The sequence below is a fragment of the Clinocottus analis genome, unplaced genomic scaffold, assembly GCF_023055335.1.
Source record: "Clinocottus analis isolate CAN_PGR_092001 unplaced genomic scaffold, fCliAna1.0.p SCAF_64, whole genome shotgun sequence".
In the NCBI taxonomy this organism is placed as follows: Eukaryota; Metazoa; Chordata; class Actinopteri; order Perciformes; family Cottidae; genus Clinocottus; species Clinocottus analis.
Genome location: NW_027176223.1, coordinates 167,501 through 186,061, shown reverse-complemented (window position 1 = coordinate 186,061; position 18,561 = coordinate 167,501). Strand labels below are relative to the sequence as shown.

At 44.1% G+C, this 18,561-nt stretch overlaps 2 protein-coding genes across 2 annotated transcripts in view; both read left to right on the top strand.

Annotated features, from left to right (window-relative positions):
* The window catches only part of LOC137804787 (anoctamin-1-like), a 41,366-nt gene extending 29,692 nt beyond the window's left edge, over positions 1 to 11,674 (top strand). The window contains exons 13-24 of the mRNA XM_068604171.1: positions 3,409 to 3,483; positions 3,638 to 3,706; positions 3,790 to 3,991; positions 4,611 to 4,722; positions 4,846 to 4,903; positions 5,384 to 5,484; positions 5,611 to 5,753; positions 6,323 to 6,475; positions 6,677 to 6,729; positions 8,510 to 8,694; positions 9,239 to 9,344; positions 9,956 to 11,674. Coding sequence (XP_068460272.1) covers positions 3,409 to 3,483; positions 3,638 to 3,706; positions 3,790 to 3,991; positions 4,611 to 4,722; positions 4,846 to 4,903; positions 5,384 to 5,484; positions 5,611 to 5,753; positions 6,323 to 6,475; positions 6,677 to 6,729; positions 8,510 to 8,694; positions 9,239 to 9,344; positions 9,956 to 10,240 — 1,542 coding nt within the window. The 3' untranslated portion in view covers positions 10,241 to 11,674. The remainder of the gene's footprint in view (positions 1 to 3,408; positions 3,484 to 3,637; positions 3,707 to 3,789; positions 3,992 to 4,610; positions 4,723 to 4,845; positions 4,904 to 5,383; positions 5,485 to 5,610; positions 5,754 to 6,322; positions 6,476 to 6,676; positions 6,730 to 8,509; positions 8,695 to 9,238; positions 9,345 to 9,955) is intronic.
* Positions 11,675 to 14,198: 2,524 nt separating this feature from the next.
* Positions 14,199 to 18,561, top strand: part of LOC137804788 (zinc finger and BTB domain-containing protein 47-like) — a 5,532-nt gene continuing 1,169 nt past the window's right edge. Inside the window, exons 1-3 of the mRNA XM_068604172.1 lie at positions 14,199 to 14,505; positions 15,477 to 16,292; positions 17,584 to 18,561. The exon at positions 17,584 to 18,561 is cut by the window's right edge and continues 1,169 nt beyond it. Coding sequence (XP_068460273.1) covers positions 14,349 to 14,505; positions 15,477 to 16,292; positions 17,584 to 18,182 — 1,572 coding nt within the window. The 5' untranslated portion in view covers positions 14,199 to 14,348 and the 3' untranslated portion in view covers positions 18,183 to 18,561. The remainder of the gene's footprint in view (positions 14,506 to 15,476; positions 16,293 to 17,583) is intronic.

The window sequence follows — 18,561 nt, the reverse complement described above, 5'->3', positions numbered from 1 at the left end:
GAGTGTGATGGTGAGTGTGATGGTGAGTGTGATGGTGAGTATGATGGTGAGTGTGGTGGTGAGTATGATGGTGAGTATGATGATGAGTATGATGGTGAGTGTGATGGTGAGTATGATGGTGAGTGTGATGGTGAGTATGATGGTGAGTGTGATGGTGAGTGTGATTGTGAGTGTGATGGTGAGTGTGATGGTGAGTATGATGGTGAGTAAGATAGTGAGTGTGATGGTGAGTGTGATGGTGAGTATGATGGTAAGTATGATGGTGAGTATGATGGTGAGTATGATAGTGAGTGTGATGGTGAGTATGATGGTGAGTGTGATGGTGAGTGTGATGGTGAGTATGATGGTGAGTATGATGGTGAGTATGATGGTGAGTGTGATGGTGAGTGTGATGGTGAGTATGATGGTGAGTGTGATGGTGAGTGTGATGGTGAGTACGATGGTGAGTGTGGTGGTGAGTATGATAGTGAGTGTGATGGTGAGTGTGATGGTGAGTGTGATGGTGAGTATGATGGTGAGTGTGGTGGTGAGTATGATGGTGAGTATGATGATGAGTATGATGGTGAGTGTGATGGTGAGTATGATGGTGAGTGTGATGGTGAGTGTGATGGTGAGTATGATGGTAAGTATGATGGTGAGTATGATGGTGAGTATGATGGTGAGTATGATGGTGAGTATGATAGTGAGTGTGATGGTGAGTATGATGGTGAGTGTGATGGTGAGTATGATGGTGAGTATGATGGTGAGTGTGATGGTGAGTATGATGGTGAGTATGATAGTGAGTGTGATGGTGAGTGTGATGGTGAGTGTGATGGTGAGTATGATGGTGAGTATGATGGTGAGTGTGATGATGAGTATGATGGTGAGTATGATTGTGAGTGTGATGGTGAGTATGATGGTGAGTATGATGATGAGTATGATGGTGAGTATGATGGTGAGTATGATGGTGAGTATGATGGTGAGTATGATGGTGAGTGTGATGGTGAGTATGATGGTGAGTGTGATGGTGAGTATGATGGTGAGTATGATGGTGAGTGTGATGATGAGTATGATGGTGAGTATGATAGTGAGTGTGATGGTGAGTGTGATGGTGAGTATGATGGTAAGTATGATGGTGAGTATGATGGTGAGTATGATGGTGAGTGTGATGGTGAGTGTGATAGTGAGTGTGATGGTGAGTATGATGGTGAGTGTGATGGTGAGTATGATGGTGAGTATGATGGTGAGTGTGATGATGAGTATGATGGTGAGTATGATGGTGAGTGTGATAGTGAGTGTGATGGTGAGTATGATGGTGAGTGTGATGGTGAGTATGATGGTGAGTATGATGGTGAGTGTGATGGTGAGTGTGATGGTGAGTATGATGGTGAGTGTGATGGTGAGTATGATGGTGAGTGTGATGGTGAGTGTGGTGGTGAGTATGATAGTGAGTGTGATGGTGAGTGTGATGGTGAGTGTGATGGTGAGTATGATGGTAAGTATGATGGTGAGTATGATGGTGAGTATGATAGTGAGTGTGATGGTGAGTATGATGGTGAGTGTGATGGTGAGTATGATGGTGAGTATGATGGTGAGTGTGATGGTGAGTGTGATGGTGAGTGTGATGGTGAGTATGATGGTGAGTGTGATGGTGAGTACGATGGTGAGTGTGATGGTGAGTGTGGTGGTGAGTATGATAGTGAGTGTGATGGTGAGTGTGATGGTGAGTGTGATGGTGAGTATGATGGTGAGTGTGGTGGTGAGTATGATGGTGAGTATGATGATGAGTATGATGGTGAGTATGATGATGAGTATGATGGTGAGTGTGATGGTGAGTATGATGGTGAGTGTGATGGTGAGTGTGATGGTGAGTATGATAGTGAGTGTGATGGTGAGTATGATGGTGAGTATGATGGTGAGTGTGATTGTGAGTGTGATGGTGAGTGTGATTGTGAGTGTGATGGTGAGTGTGATGGTGAGTATGATGGTGAGTAAGATAGTGAGTAAGATAGTGAGTGTGGTGGTGAGTGTGATGGTGAGTATGATGGTGAGTGTGATTGTGAGTGTGGTGGTGAGTATGATGGTGAGTATGATGGTGAGTGTGATTGTGAGTATGATGGTGAGTGTGATGGTGAGTATGATGGTGAGTATGATGGTGAGTGTGGTGGTGAGTGTGATGGTGAGTATGATGGTGAGTGTGATGGTGGGTATGATGGTGAGTGTGATGGTGAGTATGATGGTGAGTGTGATGGTGAGTATGATGGTGAGTATAATAGTGAGTATGATGGTAAGTATGATGGTGAGTATGATAGTGAGTATGATGGTGAGTATGATGGTGAGTGTGGTGGTGAGTGTGATGGTGAGTATGATGGTGAGTGTGATGGTGAGTATGATGGTGAGTGTGATGGTGAGTATGATGGTGAGTATAATAGTGAGTATGATGGTAAGTATGATGGTGAGTATGATAGTGAGTATGATGGTGAGTATGATTGTGAGTGTGATGGTGAGTATAATGGTGAGTATGATGGTGAGTGTGATGGTGAGTATGATGGTGAGTAAGATAGTGAGTAAGATAGTGAGTGTGGTGGTGAGTGTGATGGTGAGTATGATGGTGAGTGTGATTGTGAGTGTGGTGGTGAGTATGATGGTGAGTATGATGGTGAGTGTGATTGTGAGTATGATGGTGAGTGTGATGGTGAGTATGATGGTGAGTGTGGTGGTGAGTGTGATGGTGAGTATGATGGTGAGTGTGATGGTGGGTATGATGGTGAGTGTGATGGTGAGTATGATGGTGAGTGTGATGGTGAGTATGATGGTGAGTGTGATGGTGGGTATGATGGTGAGTGTGATGGTGAGTATGATGGTGAGTGTGATGGTGAGTATGATGGTGAGTATAATAGTGAGTATGATGGTAAGTATGATGGTGAGTATGATAGTGAGTATGATGGTGAGTATGATTGTGAGTGTGATGGTGAGTATAATGGTGAGTATGATGGTGAGTGTGATGGTGAGTATGATGGTGAGTAAGATAGTGAGTATGATGGTGAGTATGATGGTGAGTATGATGGTGAGTAAGATAGTGAGTATGATGGTGAGTATGATAGTGAGTATGATGGTGAGTATGATGGTGAGTAAGATAGTGAGTATGATGGTGAGTAAGATAGTGAGTATGATGGTGAGTGTGGTGGTGAGTATGGACTCTGCGAGGCCCTGACGGACCACCGGTCAGCGTCCTGCTCATCTTCGCGGCGTGTTGGCAGCTGTATTTGTTGTCTTCGTCTTTTCGGATTGTGCCGATGTCTCCGAATCACATACAGCGACCAATAGCAGCTGATCAATGACTCGTGTCTCCTTCCACGACCATGAAGTTCCATCACTGATGTTTCACTGTCTATGTCTGTCTCTTGTGTGTCTGGCGCCCCGTCACAGGACCACCCCAGAGCCGAGTATGAGTTCAGGGTCATGCAGAAGTCTCTGAGCAAAGATCAGAAAGAAAAGCATGAGGTAATTACATGGCAGGCTCTTCGAGTTGTACTTGTCACAAGACCATTCCTATTTTAAGAACACTTTTCTACAGCCCTGCAGTTGTTTCTCACCTCTGCATTGTTCCAGTGAGCATGTGTTGACTTTGTTTTTGATTTGTATTTCTCTATTTTAGAATGAAAAGCTCACCTGTCAAGACCGCCTCCCGGCCTACATGACTAACATTGTCATGATGCTGTTGATGGTAAGAAGCTGCATGAAACAAGGTGGAATGATGACCTCTCCCCACTCCCCTCTTGTTAACCCTAAAATCCTTTCCATTGTCAGATCGGCGTTACGTTTGCCATCGTGTTTGGCGTGATCCTCTACCGGATCTCCACCAAAGCCGCCCTTTATATGAGCTCCAACCCGGTCACGCGGAGCCACGCCCAGCTGACGGTTAAAACCACCGCGGCCATCATCAACCTGGTGGTCATCCTCATCCTGGATGAGGTGTACGGAGCCGTGGCACGGTGGCTCACAGTGTTAGGTGAGGCTAGGTTACTAGCTCACACGTCGAGGAGAATACGTGTTTTCGTGGTCTACTGTGAGCTCAGCTGGTTGTGCAGCCTGACAGCAGCAGTAAGGAAGGACTTCACACGGGGGATGAAGGCGCTGTGCAGCGCTGCCAGTGTCCTGCATGGGGTGGGAGGTGTTGTCCATCAGGAGAGAACGGTTCTCCCACCACCTCCACAGCATCCAGAGGACACAGCGCACTGCTTTACCTCCTTCCTCACCAGAGAACCCTAACACCACCATACTCCCCATCATCCCCTGACCCTGATGCCACCACAGAGTCAAAGAGTCTTCAGCAGCTCCCTGCACTCCAGAAGACCTCCCTCTCCTCAGCAGGAAGAGTCTGCTCTCCCTGTTAATAAAGTGTGTGTGTGGTCTCCATTAAGAGAACCGTTGTATCAGGATACGTTGCGTTAGTGGACAATGGGACTACTTTTCTTCACGCTCTCACATTGTATTCCATAAGTTCCAACATCATCCTCTCACCACAAGCTCTTGCATTTTGCAACACATTAACCTTCATACATGTCAAATAGTCACTGTTATTGCCTGTTTTTCACTGCAATTTTCCCAAATGTTCTCTTTGTTCTCAGAGGTTCCTAAAACAGACAAGAGTTTTGAGGAACGACTGATCTTCAAGACCTTCATTCTCAAGTTTGTCAACGCCTTCACCCCCATCATCTACATTGCTTTCTTCAGGGGAAGGTTGGTCTCCTCGTTGTATTTCAATGTGTGGTGTTGATGCTAATATGTTCTAAAAACTATAAATTAAGAAAACCCTAATTAACAAAGAACCCTTTTCAACCGGTTCATTCATTTCCCTTCCAGACTGGTGGGCCGACCCGGCAGCTACCTGTATGTGTTTGAATCCTACCGGATGGAAGAGGTCAGTTCTCCCTTTTACACACCACCATCAAGGTATTGGGAGCAGTATGTTCTGACCTGAGGCCTTTACACACCGAGAACAAACAACACGATTGGTGCAGAGGACCAACCAGCAGGTTCCCTACTGACCCAGAGCGCCGTCTGCCAGTCTATCTGGGCTAAACTGTTTAGTCTAAGCAACAGTTCACTCTAGGAAGCAGTTATGCAGTGTATAAGTCAAGGGCTTTTATTGTGAAAGGTATGAACAAAAGCAGTAGATCTGGTCCGTGCTGCCTTTGTCAATATTGAAAGGACTCATACAGTTCGCTGTCTGGTTTGTGACTTCAGAGCATCATGTTGTTCCACACTGCAGTGTACGTATATATATATATATATATATATATATATATATATATATATATATATATATATATATATATATATATATATATAGCTGAGCTTGACCACACTTGATAGCGACGTTTCGCTGTGTTGTTCCCAGTGTGCTCATGGAGGCTGTCTGATGGAGCTGTGCATCCAGCTGAGCATCACCATGTTGGGGAAGCAGCTCATTCAGAACAACCTTTTTGAGATTGGCGTCCCGTAAGTACGCGTCGCTTTGAACTGGCCGTCAGAAACCTTTATGCACGGATGCGTAGCGTGAAAGAGAAAGAGAGACACGTGCAGGTGTTTGTGTTCACACTTCATGTGTGTTTGTGCGTTCCTCAGCAAGCTGAAGAAGCTGATTCGCTACATCCGGTCAAAGCGAGGCGCCTTTCAAGAGGAGGAGCGGCAGAAGAAGCTGCAGCGATATGAAACGGACCACTTCCTGGAGCCGTTTGCCGGGTTGACGCCTGAATACATGGAAATGAGTCAGTACCACCCTCTGAGCCCTCGGCAGCCGGCAGAAACAGAAGCAGAGCGTTCACATAGACAAACACCTGGCTGATGTTGAACTGGTCAGAAACCATGACTCAGAGCGTGTAGACAACAGGCAGCAGGTTCACATTACATCCACACGTACGGAGCGCCAGCGGCCAACACGCACCAAGCGCTCAGGTCAGGGTCACAGGGTCAGAGGTCAGAGGTCATCACAGACACCGAGAGGGCATCGGCGTCTCTGTCTTTTCACCGCTCAGCGATAAAGGGTCCTGACACTAAACTGTGTTCAGACTCAGGACTCAAACTCGCACAAAGACTTGATCGATAGCCCCTGTACCACCCACACACCGACTGTATGTACCTTCAAACCATCAGCAGCCGTCATATCTCAATCACAGTTATTAAGCACCAGAAAAAACAATCAGTGTTGTTTATAGCACTGAAATGTGCAGACGTGACAAAGAACTCCACAAAAGTGGTGAAAAAGAACAATATTAGCGCCCATAAAACCCCATAATGCTTTAAAAGGATTGTATCTTCTCTCTTCCTCCATGTCCAGTCATCCAGTTCGGCTTCGTCACACTGTTCGTGGCCTCCTTCCCTCTGGCGCCGCTCTTCGCTCTGCTCAACAACATCATTGAGATACGACTGGACGCCAAGAAGTTTGTGACGGAGCTGCGAAGGCCCGTGGCAGCGAGAGCCAAAGACATCGGTGGGTTAACCTCGACACACTGCAGCGCTTACACAAAGACATAACACGTATGAAAGTACCCGACAGTAGAGGCGAGCTCCTGCTGAAATGCTCCTGTAAAAAGATTCATTACAACAAACACACCACACGCTTTCCTTCACTGAAGAGAAAGAAGTGGTTTCTGTGAAGTGCAGCTGTTGATACATGTTGTTGTGTCTGCAGGGATATGGTACAACTTACTAAGAGGGGTTGCAAATGTGGCCGTCATCATTAATGTAAGTAAAACGTGCAGGTATTCTTTGTATTGACTGTAGTGTACGATGCAGGTATTCTTTGTATTGACTGTAGTGTATGATGCAGCTATTCTTTCTCTTGACTGTAGTGTATGATGCAGGTATTCTTTGTATTGACTGTAGTGTACGATGCAGGTATTCTTTCTCTTGACTGTAGTGTATGATGCAGGTATTCTTTGTATTGACTGTAGTGTACGATGCAGGTATTCTTTCTCTTGACTGTAGTGTATGATGCAGGTATTCTTTGTATTGACTGTAGTGTACGATGCAGGTATTCTTTGTATTGACTGTAGTGTATGATGCAGGTATTCTTTCTCTTGACTGTAGTGTATGATGCAGGTATTCTTTGTATTGACTGTAGTGTACGATGCAGGTATTCTTTCTCTTGACTGTAGTGTATGATGCAGGTATTCTTTCTCTTGACTGTAGTGTATGATGCAGGTATTCTTTCTCTTGACTGTAGTGTATGATGCAGGTATTCTTTCTCTTGACTGTAGTGTACGATGCAGGTATTCTTTCTCTTGACTGTAGTGTATGATGCAGGTATTCTTTCTATTGACTGTAGTGTATGATGCAGGTATTCTTTCTCTTGACTGTAGTGTACGATGCAGGTATTCTTTCTATTGACTGTAGTGTATCATGCAGGTATTCTTTCTCTTGACTGTAGTGTACGATGCAGGTATTCTTTCTATTGACTGTAGTGTATGATGCAGGTATTCTTTCTCTTGACTGTAGTGTATGATGCAGGTATTCTTTCTATTGACTGTAGTGTATGATGCAGGTATTCTTTGTATTGACTGTAGTGTACGATGCAGGTATTCTTTGTATTGACTGTAGTGTATGATGCAGGTATTCTTTCTCTTGACTGTAGTGTATGATGCAGGTATTCTTTCTCTTGACTGTAGTGTACGATGCAGGTATTCTTTCTCTTGACTGTAGTGTATGATGCAGGTATTTTTTCTCTTGACTGTAGTGTACGATGCAGGTATTCTTTCTCTTGACTGTAGTGTATGATGCAGGTATTCTTTCTATTGACTGTAGTGTATGATGCAGGTATTCTTTCTCTTGACTGTAGTGTACGATGCAGGTATTCTTTCTATTGACTGTAGTGTATGATGCAGGTATTCTTTCTCTTGACTGTAGTGTATCATGCAGGTATTCTTTCTATTGACTGTAGTGTATCATGCAGGTATTCTTTCTATTGACTGTAGTGTATGATGCAGGTATTCTTTCTATTGACTGTAGTGTATGATGCAGGTATTCTTTCTCTTGACTGTAGTGTATGATGCAGGTATTCTTTCTATTGACTGTAGTGTATGATGCAGGTATTCTTTCTATTGACTGTAGTGTATGATGCAGGTATTCTTTGTATTGACTGTAGTGTATGATGCAGGTATTCTTTGTATTGACTGTAGTGTATGATGCAGGTATTCTTTCTATTGACTGTAGTGTATGATGCAGGTATTCTTAATTGTTTGGCTCCATCCAGCCCGTTGGTGTTTACATTCACATGCACATGTGTGAACTTTCGTCACTAAAGTAAAATAGTCCACTTTTAACTGCTGTTCAGCACTGGCCAAAGACAGACACAGCTCTCTCTGCTCCTGCAACAAATAGCGTCAGGAAGTCAAAGAAGCCATAATTCCTTTGTAATACAGGGCTCTCAAGTGTCACGCATTTCGGTCTTTAGCCACACGTTCTAACTCCCATTTCCTCCCTCATCTCCGACTCCCTGTCCTCCACCACCTCCCTGTCCACCCAGGCGTTTGTCATCTCCTTCACCTCAGACTTCATCCCTCGGATGGTCTACCAGTACATGTACAGCCCCGACGGCTCCATGCATGGATTTGTCAACAACACGCTGTCCTACTTCAACGTCAGCCACTTCCAGCAAGGCAAAGAGCCCATGGACCCGCTGTACCTCGGCTACCCCGTCGAGATGTGCAGGTGGGAAACCAGTTAGAGACCAAGTGGGACTCCAGCTCATTGAACTTCTCTCCTTTCATTGTGTGTGTGGGCTTTTCCTCGCACATCTGAAGGGATCTTATCTTATCTTATTAGTCTCCAGCTAAGAAATTGCAGATTTTGTCAGGCTGGGGTTGGATTGTTGTGGGCTGAGCAGGGCTCCAGTATGGTTTGTACTAACAGAGGAGAAAGCGCTCCGTACTGGTGCTCCGTACTGGTGCTCCGTACTGGTGCTCCATACTGGTGCTCCGTACTGGTGCCTCACACTGGTGCCCACGAAACACTAACATTCCACATCCTGCTGGAAAAGCCCTTCAAAGTGCAACACCCTATCTGACGGACTTATCTGTTCTGATTTACAACGTCATCAAAGCGGCCTGACGAGCCCTTCATGGTGGTCTTCCACTGCCAGGTGATCATCCTTCTGGGAGGTTGCCCCTTTATCACACTGCTGGATGAGATTATTAGTTAAAAACCTTTTTCAGAATCAAAGATGAAACCAGAAGATGTATTTTTGTCTGTGAAGGTATAAGGACTACAGAGAAGCGCCGTGGTCGAACACCCCATACGAGATCTCTAAGGAGTTCTGGGCCGTGCTGGCTGTCCGACTGGCTTTTGTCATTGTTTTCCAGGTAAGATGAAGCATGCAGGAAAGTAGGCAATAATTACACCCAAACTGCATACTTTATTGCATATTTCATTATATTTGGTGTGTGAATAGTCTCCTCTAAGAAACCTCCTCTCTCCTGCAACCATCAATAAGGGGATTGAGACCTCCATTGTGATGGTAAACCCCCTCTGAGTAAAGCGTTAAAATGAAATGTTTAAGCATTAATAACAACTTATAGTGGCTCCAGAGGCCGATGGCAGCGTCACAGCATTACAACAAAGAAAACATATTTAACTGTGATATTAAGTGGATGTGTCTTGTCCACACAGAGATATAAAGTGGAACTCAAGAGCACTGCATTCATACGTAGCTGTTATACAATCATATTTCTATTTGCTGGAATATGAAATGAAAGCATGATGGGCAGTGTTAAGAAGCAAACATGAATAAAACATTAACATGACAAATGAATACATTTCTTTACACTACTTACTGTCTCACAAGCTGTATATGGAGTGGAGGAATCTGATTCTGTGTGAATCCTGTTTCCCGTAACATTAACATGGCTCATGTTTACATAATGAATTAGAGGAAATGATGGTGACAGGATTCTCTTGCATCCGTCTCTGCCAGAACGTTGTGATGCTCATGAGCGACATTGTGGACTGGCTGATTCCAGACATCCCGAAAGACATCAGCCTCCAGATCCACAAGGAGAAGATTCTCCTGGTGGACCTCTTCCTGAAAGAGGAGCAGGGCAAGGCCCGTCACCAGGAGAGCAGGGCCTGGACCGAGTGTAAGGACAACTGCAGCCGGAGCGGCAACAACAACAACAACAACAACAACAACAACAACAACAGCAGCACGGCCGCTCAGCCGCGCTCGGGTCTGCATGCTAGCAGCACCAACAGCCTCTAACGCTAGCGACAAAGAACTCTTCCTTTCGTGAAGCAGTTCCCCGTTAGCAAGTCTCGCTAGCAGCCCATTAGCAGCCCATTAGCTCAGGCTAACCCAAACTGTGTTTCATGTCTTTGTTCAGAACATTCCAACAACTGGGAGAGCAGCTGAGGAGGGAAGGGGAATATGTTGGGGCCAAATATGTTGCAATGTGCGAGGAGAGTTATGAGTTCCCAAAGTTTCAATCAGTGCTCAGACTTCAGCTACAGGAAGCCGTAGCTTTGCACGCGTAGCTTTGCGCGCGTAGCTTTGCTCGCGTAGCTTTGCGTGCGTAGCAGTGTTAGCGAATGTATTTGACGATGCATGCTCAGAATCTCTAAATGTGCATATGATTTATATTTGTGTATCAGACCCGTGAAAGTGGACTCAGTGTAAATGGACTTTTTATTAATGAGTGAAAAGTCCAAGGATGTAAAAGAGAGCAGTCACACGAAGGGTCGCTGAATAAAGGCAGAAGAAATGGTTTTCTGTTGCTAAACTTTTTTGTTGAAGAAAAGAAAGATTTTGAACGTGTTTATTAATCTTGCAAAAGGCAGCTATTGGAAACGTAAAAGGTAAAGTAGTGTAGTAAAAAAAAGTTGTGTTGTGTCAACACATTCTCATTCCTGACTCGTCACATGTGGACTCTTGGTCAGGACCTCGCTTCGTGGTTGGAGGTAGTTGGAAGGCCGAGTGCCATCATTTGACGCCTTGGGAACGAGACTGGGCCGGCTCATTTTTGTACTGATCTATCAACTGCTCCCGAAAGAATTATATTAATAAACATAAACAAACGTTTGTAATACTTACATGTTTTAGTCAGAAAGAGATCTCAACAAATGAACACCACTTTTATGATTTTTGAAGCGTGAACACAATCAGCAGGAGTAAGAAGCTAACGGTGCTAAAGCGCTAAAGGAGGGCCGGCAGTCGTCTCGTTTGGACCATTCAAATAGTCCGTTGACTTTGAGACGAGGGAGGAAGTGCAACAACGCTGACTGTTCACAGACATGTTGCTCATTACAGGACTAACAACTCTTAATACACATCAGGATGTGACTTTGCGACATATTTGGCTCCACGGTGTCGTACAGTGTCTGTGCTGTGTACGATGCACCTTTTCATGTCACAGAGGATTGAAAATGTCTCATTGTGGCAGGCGTCGCTTCATTTGCCAGGTTTTGTAATAAGTGTAGCTCTGTAGTAGTTCTCTATTCACGATGTTAAAAGGTTTGCCTGCAGCTGTAGCGTAGTATGTTTTAGCTAAAGACTTGTTTTACTCTGTTTCCAACTATTTTGAATTTGAATTGCTGTGACTGCGAGTGGAGCAATGACGCGGTCTCTCCTGCTCAGATAAAATGTGGAGGGGAGGAGAATGTGAGTTTCCATGTATACTCTGAATAAATATTGTATTTGTACGGCATCTTTATTCAGGACAGTATCTTTCTTTATTTACGTAGTTATTGAAGGCCAACCGTGATGTTTTTCATGAAGCTAACTGCAGCCGTTAGCATTGTTTTGTTGCCTAAACATACACCTCAACTGCTTCACAGAAACGTTGTGGTTTATGACAGAAAAAGCCCCAAGATGGATTCTAGTGATGCATAAAAATGTTATTCACGCAACTTCCCATGAGATCGGGCTGAACACAAGACTCAGTCAAAATTTAAATTTTTCAACGCCGGATGTAGCTCAACCGGATGTAGCTCAACAGGATGTAGCTCAACAGGATGTAGCTCAACAGGATGTAGCTCAACCGGATGTAGCTCAACAGGATGTAGCTCAACAGGATGTAGCTCAACCAGATGTAGCTCAACAGGATGTAGCTCAACCGGATGTAGCTCAACAGGATGTAGCTCAACCGGATGGAGCTCAACCGGATGGAGCTCAACAGGATGGAGCTCAACAGGATGTAGCTCAACAGGATGTAGCTCAACAGGATGTAGCTCAACAGGATGGAGCTCAACAGGATGGAGCTCAACCGGATGTAGCTCAACAGGATGGAGCTCAACCGGATGGAGCTCAACCGGATGGAGCTCAACCGGATGTAGCTCAACAGGATGTCGCTCAACAGGATGGAGCTCAACCGGATGTAGCTCAACAGGATGGAGCTCAACCGGATGGAGCTCAACCTGATGTAGCTCAACAGGATGTAGCTCAACCAGATGTAGCTCAACAGGATGTAGCTCAACAGGATGTAGCTCAACAGGATGTAGCTTAACAGGATGTAGCTCAACAGGATGTAGCTCAACAGGATGTAGCTCAACAGGATGGAGCTCAACAGGATGTAGCTTAACAGGATGTAGCTCAACAGGATGGAGCTTAACAGGATGTAGCTCAACAGGATGGAGCTCAACCGGATGTAGCTCAACAGGATGTAGCTCAACCGGAAGCAACACAATAGGCACGCCGTTTGCGCTTGTAAGCTAGGCTAACGTTAAAATGAAATGAATGAATGGTGAGCGCGATACGGCAACATGAATGATGAGACGTGGTTCCCTTGACAAGACTGAAGTGCTATGAGCCGTTTGTCATCGTGAGCTGAGCTAGCATCATCGTAGCTATCCAGTCAGAAATACCACTCGATGGACGAGCACACAGCTGATGCTAACTCTGCGCCCCCTCGTCATAGCCAGACACTGGATGACTTCAGACAGAAACACATGGACACCACAACCAAGAACACACTCACTGCAGCCAAAGCTAATGATGCTACTGCGTGTAGCCTGTTAGCGCTGTGGAGGACGAGGATCTAGTGATATAATACACATAGCATCCAACGGGCCACGGGTATGTGTATGTATGTGTGTATGTGTATATATATGTATATATACACATATATATATATATATATATATATATATATATATATATATATATATATGTATTTGTGTATGTATATGTGTACGTATGTGTGTATGTATATATGTATATATGTATGTATTCATTTCACTTGCTTGCACGTATATATATATATATATATATATATATATATATATATATATATATATATATATATATATATATATATATATATATATATATATATATTTATACTTATTTCTTACTTATGTATATATCTGTTACCCCTGTTCCTGTTATTATTTATTTTATTTTATCTGTGTGTTTAGCTTAGCTTATTGCATTGGATGTCTGTAAGTGTAGGATGCTTCTAGTATGACAAAAAAATTTCTCCTTGGAGATTACTAAAGTACTTTTCATTCATTCAATTGAAATGTGCATTTATAATTTTATTTTGTAAACCCTTGTTTACCTGAAATGTGCACTTTATAATTGTATTTTGAACCGCCCTGTTTGGCAGTTGTTTTTTTCAATAAAATAAAACATTTGCATAAAGCAAAGAGCATTAAAATGAAGCAGAAGAAAAAAGAGATTGATTGCGATTAATCGCGAGTTAACTATGACAAATGTGATTAATCGTGATTATATTAATCGCTTGACAGCACTAATATATATATATATATATATATATATATATATATATGGGAATATATATGGTTACATATATGATAACTGAAGCTGCATCGGAAAGTATGCATGTGATAACTGGGAATAAAACAATAAAAATGTATTTCTACATATATGTGTATACAGATGTATATATACTATATGTATGCGTGTGTGTGTGTGTGTGTGTGTGTGTGTGTGTGTGTGTGTGTGTGTGTGTGTGTGCATATAATTGACAGTATAACATGGAACCACTATAATACTGAGAGTACTTTTCCTCTATTACTCTGGTCTGTAATCAGTTCATGGACATATGTTTCTGAAGACTTTTGTTTTGAAGGATGAAAACAAATCTTCCGGAACACGAGGAGCACGATGAACACATCTTTCCGGTGCGCTGTTTGCCTTTGGTAACTCTCCTCCGTGGGTTCCCTGAACGTCTCACGAGTGTCTGGGTGAACCTGCATGAACGGCCCTGTTTTCACGTGTAGTTTCTGCGGTACAGTTAGCTTAGCATGCTAACTGTAAGGGGTGAGAAGCGCTGGTGTGAGTTACCCACAATGCCTCTGTGTGTGTCCTGAGCGGCTCCCGAGAGGAACAGACGCGTTTATTTCCTGATAAAATGGCTGCAGTCCGAACGCTGAGAGCTCTGGTGACTCAGAGACAAAGCGCGGCCGCTGAGGAGATACTGGAGCTGTTTCACAGGGCCGGAGCGGAGAGCCGCCATCTTTGTTCTGCAGGACGTCACAGACTTCTGACCGCCGCTGCACTTGGACCAGGTCACACAGCTCTTATTTATTAGAGATATTAGGAGGTATGATTGTTGCTCACAGTTATTCCAGAGAAATTATTGTTGCTCATATCTATTTCAAAGATATGATTGTTGCTTATTTCTTTTTCAGAGGTATTATTACTGGTCACATTTATTTCACATTTATTGTTTTTCCACATTTATCCAGAGATTTCTATCTCGGTAGAAACATGATTTCACAATATCTCCTGGTTCATGAATCTCCATAGATTGTGTTGTTCAGGTCACTTTGCGATATTTCTGTCATTTCTGTCTGTGTTTGTTTTCATTCCTGTGGTTGTATCTGGACATGCTTGATGGAGCTGGTTCTTCAGTCTCGCTCAGCCTGCACTGATGCTACATGGTGAGCATCCTCTCAGAGAGGAGTGTCTCCTGCTCCTCCATCACTCTTTGTGCAGCAGTTTGTGGAAATCCCAGAAGCCCTGCCAGATCATGCACAGCTGGCAGGGCCTCGCTCTCTGCTGCTGCAGTGTCGCCCCCCGGTGTTCAGAGAGCGAACCCCTCACACCAAACATGCAGACGTTTGCATGAGCGTCAGCCGCGGCACTGAGGATGTTTCAGTATTCAGCAAGATCTGACATCGGTTGAGAGAGCGATAGCTGGTGAACCTGAACAAACAAGGATCAGCCAATATGGAATTTCGATTGGGGTTGATACTATGACCAATCTTATTAATCTTGTAATTGTAAAAACAAATTGTTTTGTTGCAAGAGATTTTCCTACATACACAGTGTTTCTGGAGCCTTCACCATCCCATGAAGAAGGAAGACGTTTCATTCTCGTGAGCTTGTTGCTGAGATGGAGTGCTGGTGGTAGAGAGGTGGTGAACTTCTTTGTGATGTTCATTAATTATATGAACTATCACAACTGTTTGTTGAGATTAATGATCTGATTAGTTGATTCTGCATTATAATTACTTTCCTCCCTTTCTCTCTCCAGAAGTCCATCAGCTGATCCCCTGTGAACAGGTTCCCTGTGAGCATCAGGTGTGGAGGACCATTCTGGACCAGGAGGACCCAGAGCCTCCACACATTAAAGAGGACCAGGAGGACCCAGAGCCCCCACACATTAAAGAGAACCAGGAGGACCCAGAGCCTCCACACATTAAAGAGAACCAGGAGGACCCAGAGCCCCCACACATTAAAGAGGACCAGGAGGACCCAGAGCCCCCACACATTAAAGAGGACCAGGAGGACCCAGAGCCCCCACACATTAAAGAGGACCAGGAGGACCCAGAGCCCCCAGACATTAAAGAGAACCAGGAGGACCCAGAGCCTCCACACATTAAAGAGGACCAGGAGGACCCAGAGCCCCCACACATTAAAGAGGACCAGGAGGACCCAGAGCCCCCAGACATTAAAGAGAACCAGGAGGATCCAGAGCCTCTACACATTAAAGAGGACCAGGAGGAGTTCAGGTGCGGTTGTGAAGGAGAGCAGCTTCAAACACTGGAGGAAGAGGATGCCAACAAGTTCCCATTCACTGCCGTCTTTGTGAAGAGTGACGATGAGGAGGGGACCGCTCAGTCCTCACGGCGTCCTCAGAGGCAGACGGGTCCAGGAGCTGATGAGGACCGTGGAGGACCAGAACCAGCCAGGAGGCTGAGGGTGCTGGTGGAGCAGCGACTCACTGCAGCTGTTGAAGACATATTCGGGATGTTTGAAACAACGTTAGCCGAGTACGAGAGAGAGATGGAAAGACTGCAGAAGCTGCTGGAAGGGTCTGTGAAGAGTGATGAGGAAATGAACACATCAGGTTTGTAAAAGGTTTTTAACAAATTACACGTTTGGTTTATATATATATATATATATATATATATATACACACACACACACACACACACACACACACACACACACACACACACACACACACACACACACACACACACACATATATATATATATATACACACACCTACATATGTTGCACAGCATTGATGCAGCAACCAGAATCCTTAGAATCACAACGAATGACGCCGCATATGAGCCTCCAGACGCACCGTCCTGAGGGGAAGGCACAGGTTGTATTGAAAGGGAGCGCACTACAAAGTGACGGCGTTACAACATGCACCAGCTGTTGCTCTCACTGAGACTACCGGACATCGCTGCAACACAGTTATCTTGTGGCGTAACCCTCCAACACATGACTGATGTTTTTTAAATGTGTTTTTATTTAGGAACTTTTCCTTTTCGGCAGAGTGCTAATACCGTTAAAGGGCGCAATACGCGACTTCCATTTCAACTCTGTTATTTGCCTTCAAAATAAAAGCCTCTTATCTCACGGCAGACAAAAAACATGCAACAAACAAAATTGATTGACAAATCGTTTCTAACTTTAGAAGACACATTGAGCTACTTACACAGTAAGAGCGGAACATTTTATTCATTTTAGCACTGTAACGTTTCCAATAAATGTAGCACACTTAGCACGATAGTGTATAAATATGATGATGCTGCTGCAGACATCTGCCAGTCCAACACGTCCAGCGCTCTGTCACAGTGTCACTGCAGAACAGTGTTAACAAGGTCCTGACCGCCAAATGCAGAACAGTTATGGGCCTTAAAACACAATCCAGCAAGTGCTGCTGAATTATAACAGCAATATACAAAAAAGAGACTGAAAAGGTATAGGTGGAAGTAAAAAGATGCTTATACATTCCTATCCTAAATTGGTCCATGTTCAGTCTGTTGCTTACCTTGAAGATGTTAAAGACCAGCAATTGATTCACTTTATTCAAAAGCAATAAGTGCTTTTCATTTTTTCAGTTCAGTTTTTCTTTCTCCGTGAGAAAAGTCCAGTCTGTGTTGTCTTGAACAAGTGCAGAAATGTTACTGACTTTAAAGTGATATGCCCATAGTGTGTATCAGACGGCTTTGCGCATGCACGATTAATGTTCAAATTGCTCTATAAAATATATATATATATATATATATATATATATATATATATATATATATATATATATATATATATATATATATATATATATATAAATATACACTAAATATAAAATGCTGAACAATTTTCTTGTCCTTCATGTTAGATGATCCACAGCTGTTGTTTAAAGAAGAGGGATTGTCTGAGCGGCAGCACAAGTGGAGGATCAGTCTGGACCAGGAGGATCCAGAGCCCCGACACGTTAAAGAGGAACAGGAGGAACTCTGGGGGGAAGGAGAGCAGCTTCTAGCACTGAAGCAATGTGAGGAAGAGAAAGCTCAGTCCTCACACCTTCATCAAAGACAGACAGATCAACAGATGAAAAGAGAAGCCTTCGAGGGCTGTGGAGGACCAGAACCACATTCTTCTGGTCAGGACAATAGAAACAGGGATGACTTTTCACAAGAGATGAGTCCACCTCATTTAACTTTGGTTCCTCTGACACATAAAGAGGGCTCTGTGAGCTGTGATGGTTCTAATCAAGTGAGGGAGTCCGTTAACAGCATACTAAACGGAGGAGGGAAACCATTTCGTTGCTCTATTTGTGCAAAAGGTTTTAGTCACAAATCAGATTTGAAGAGACACTTAAGGTTTCACGCCGGGGAGAGGCCGTTCAGTTGTGTCTTCTGTGGCAAGCACTTCACGGAAAAGGCAGATTTGAAAAGACACACAAGAGTTCACACGGGGGAGAAACCCTTCAGTTGACCAAACTGTGGAAAAGGGTTTAGTGAGAAGACCGATCTGACGAGGCACGTCAGAGTTCACACAGGAGAGAAACCATTTAGCTGCTCAGTTTGTGGGAAAATATTCAGCCAGAATGAAAACCTGCGACGACATAAGAGGATTCACACGGGGGAGAAACCCTTCTGCTGTCCAGTCTGTTCGAAGACATTTGCCCACAGAGGGGCGCTGGTGGTGCACGTGAGAATTCACACAGGAGAGAAACCATTCGGCTGCTCGCTCTGTGGAAAAAGATACAGTGAAACAGGGAATCTGAAGAAACACATGAGGGTCCACGCCGCGGAGAAGCCTCTATGTTGTAGTGTTTGTGGGAAGAAATTCAGTTATTCGTCTCAGGTCAAAA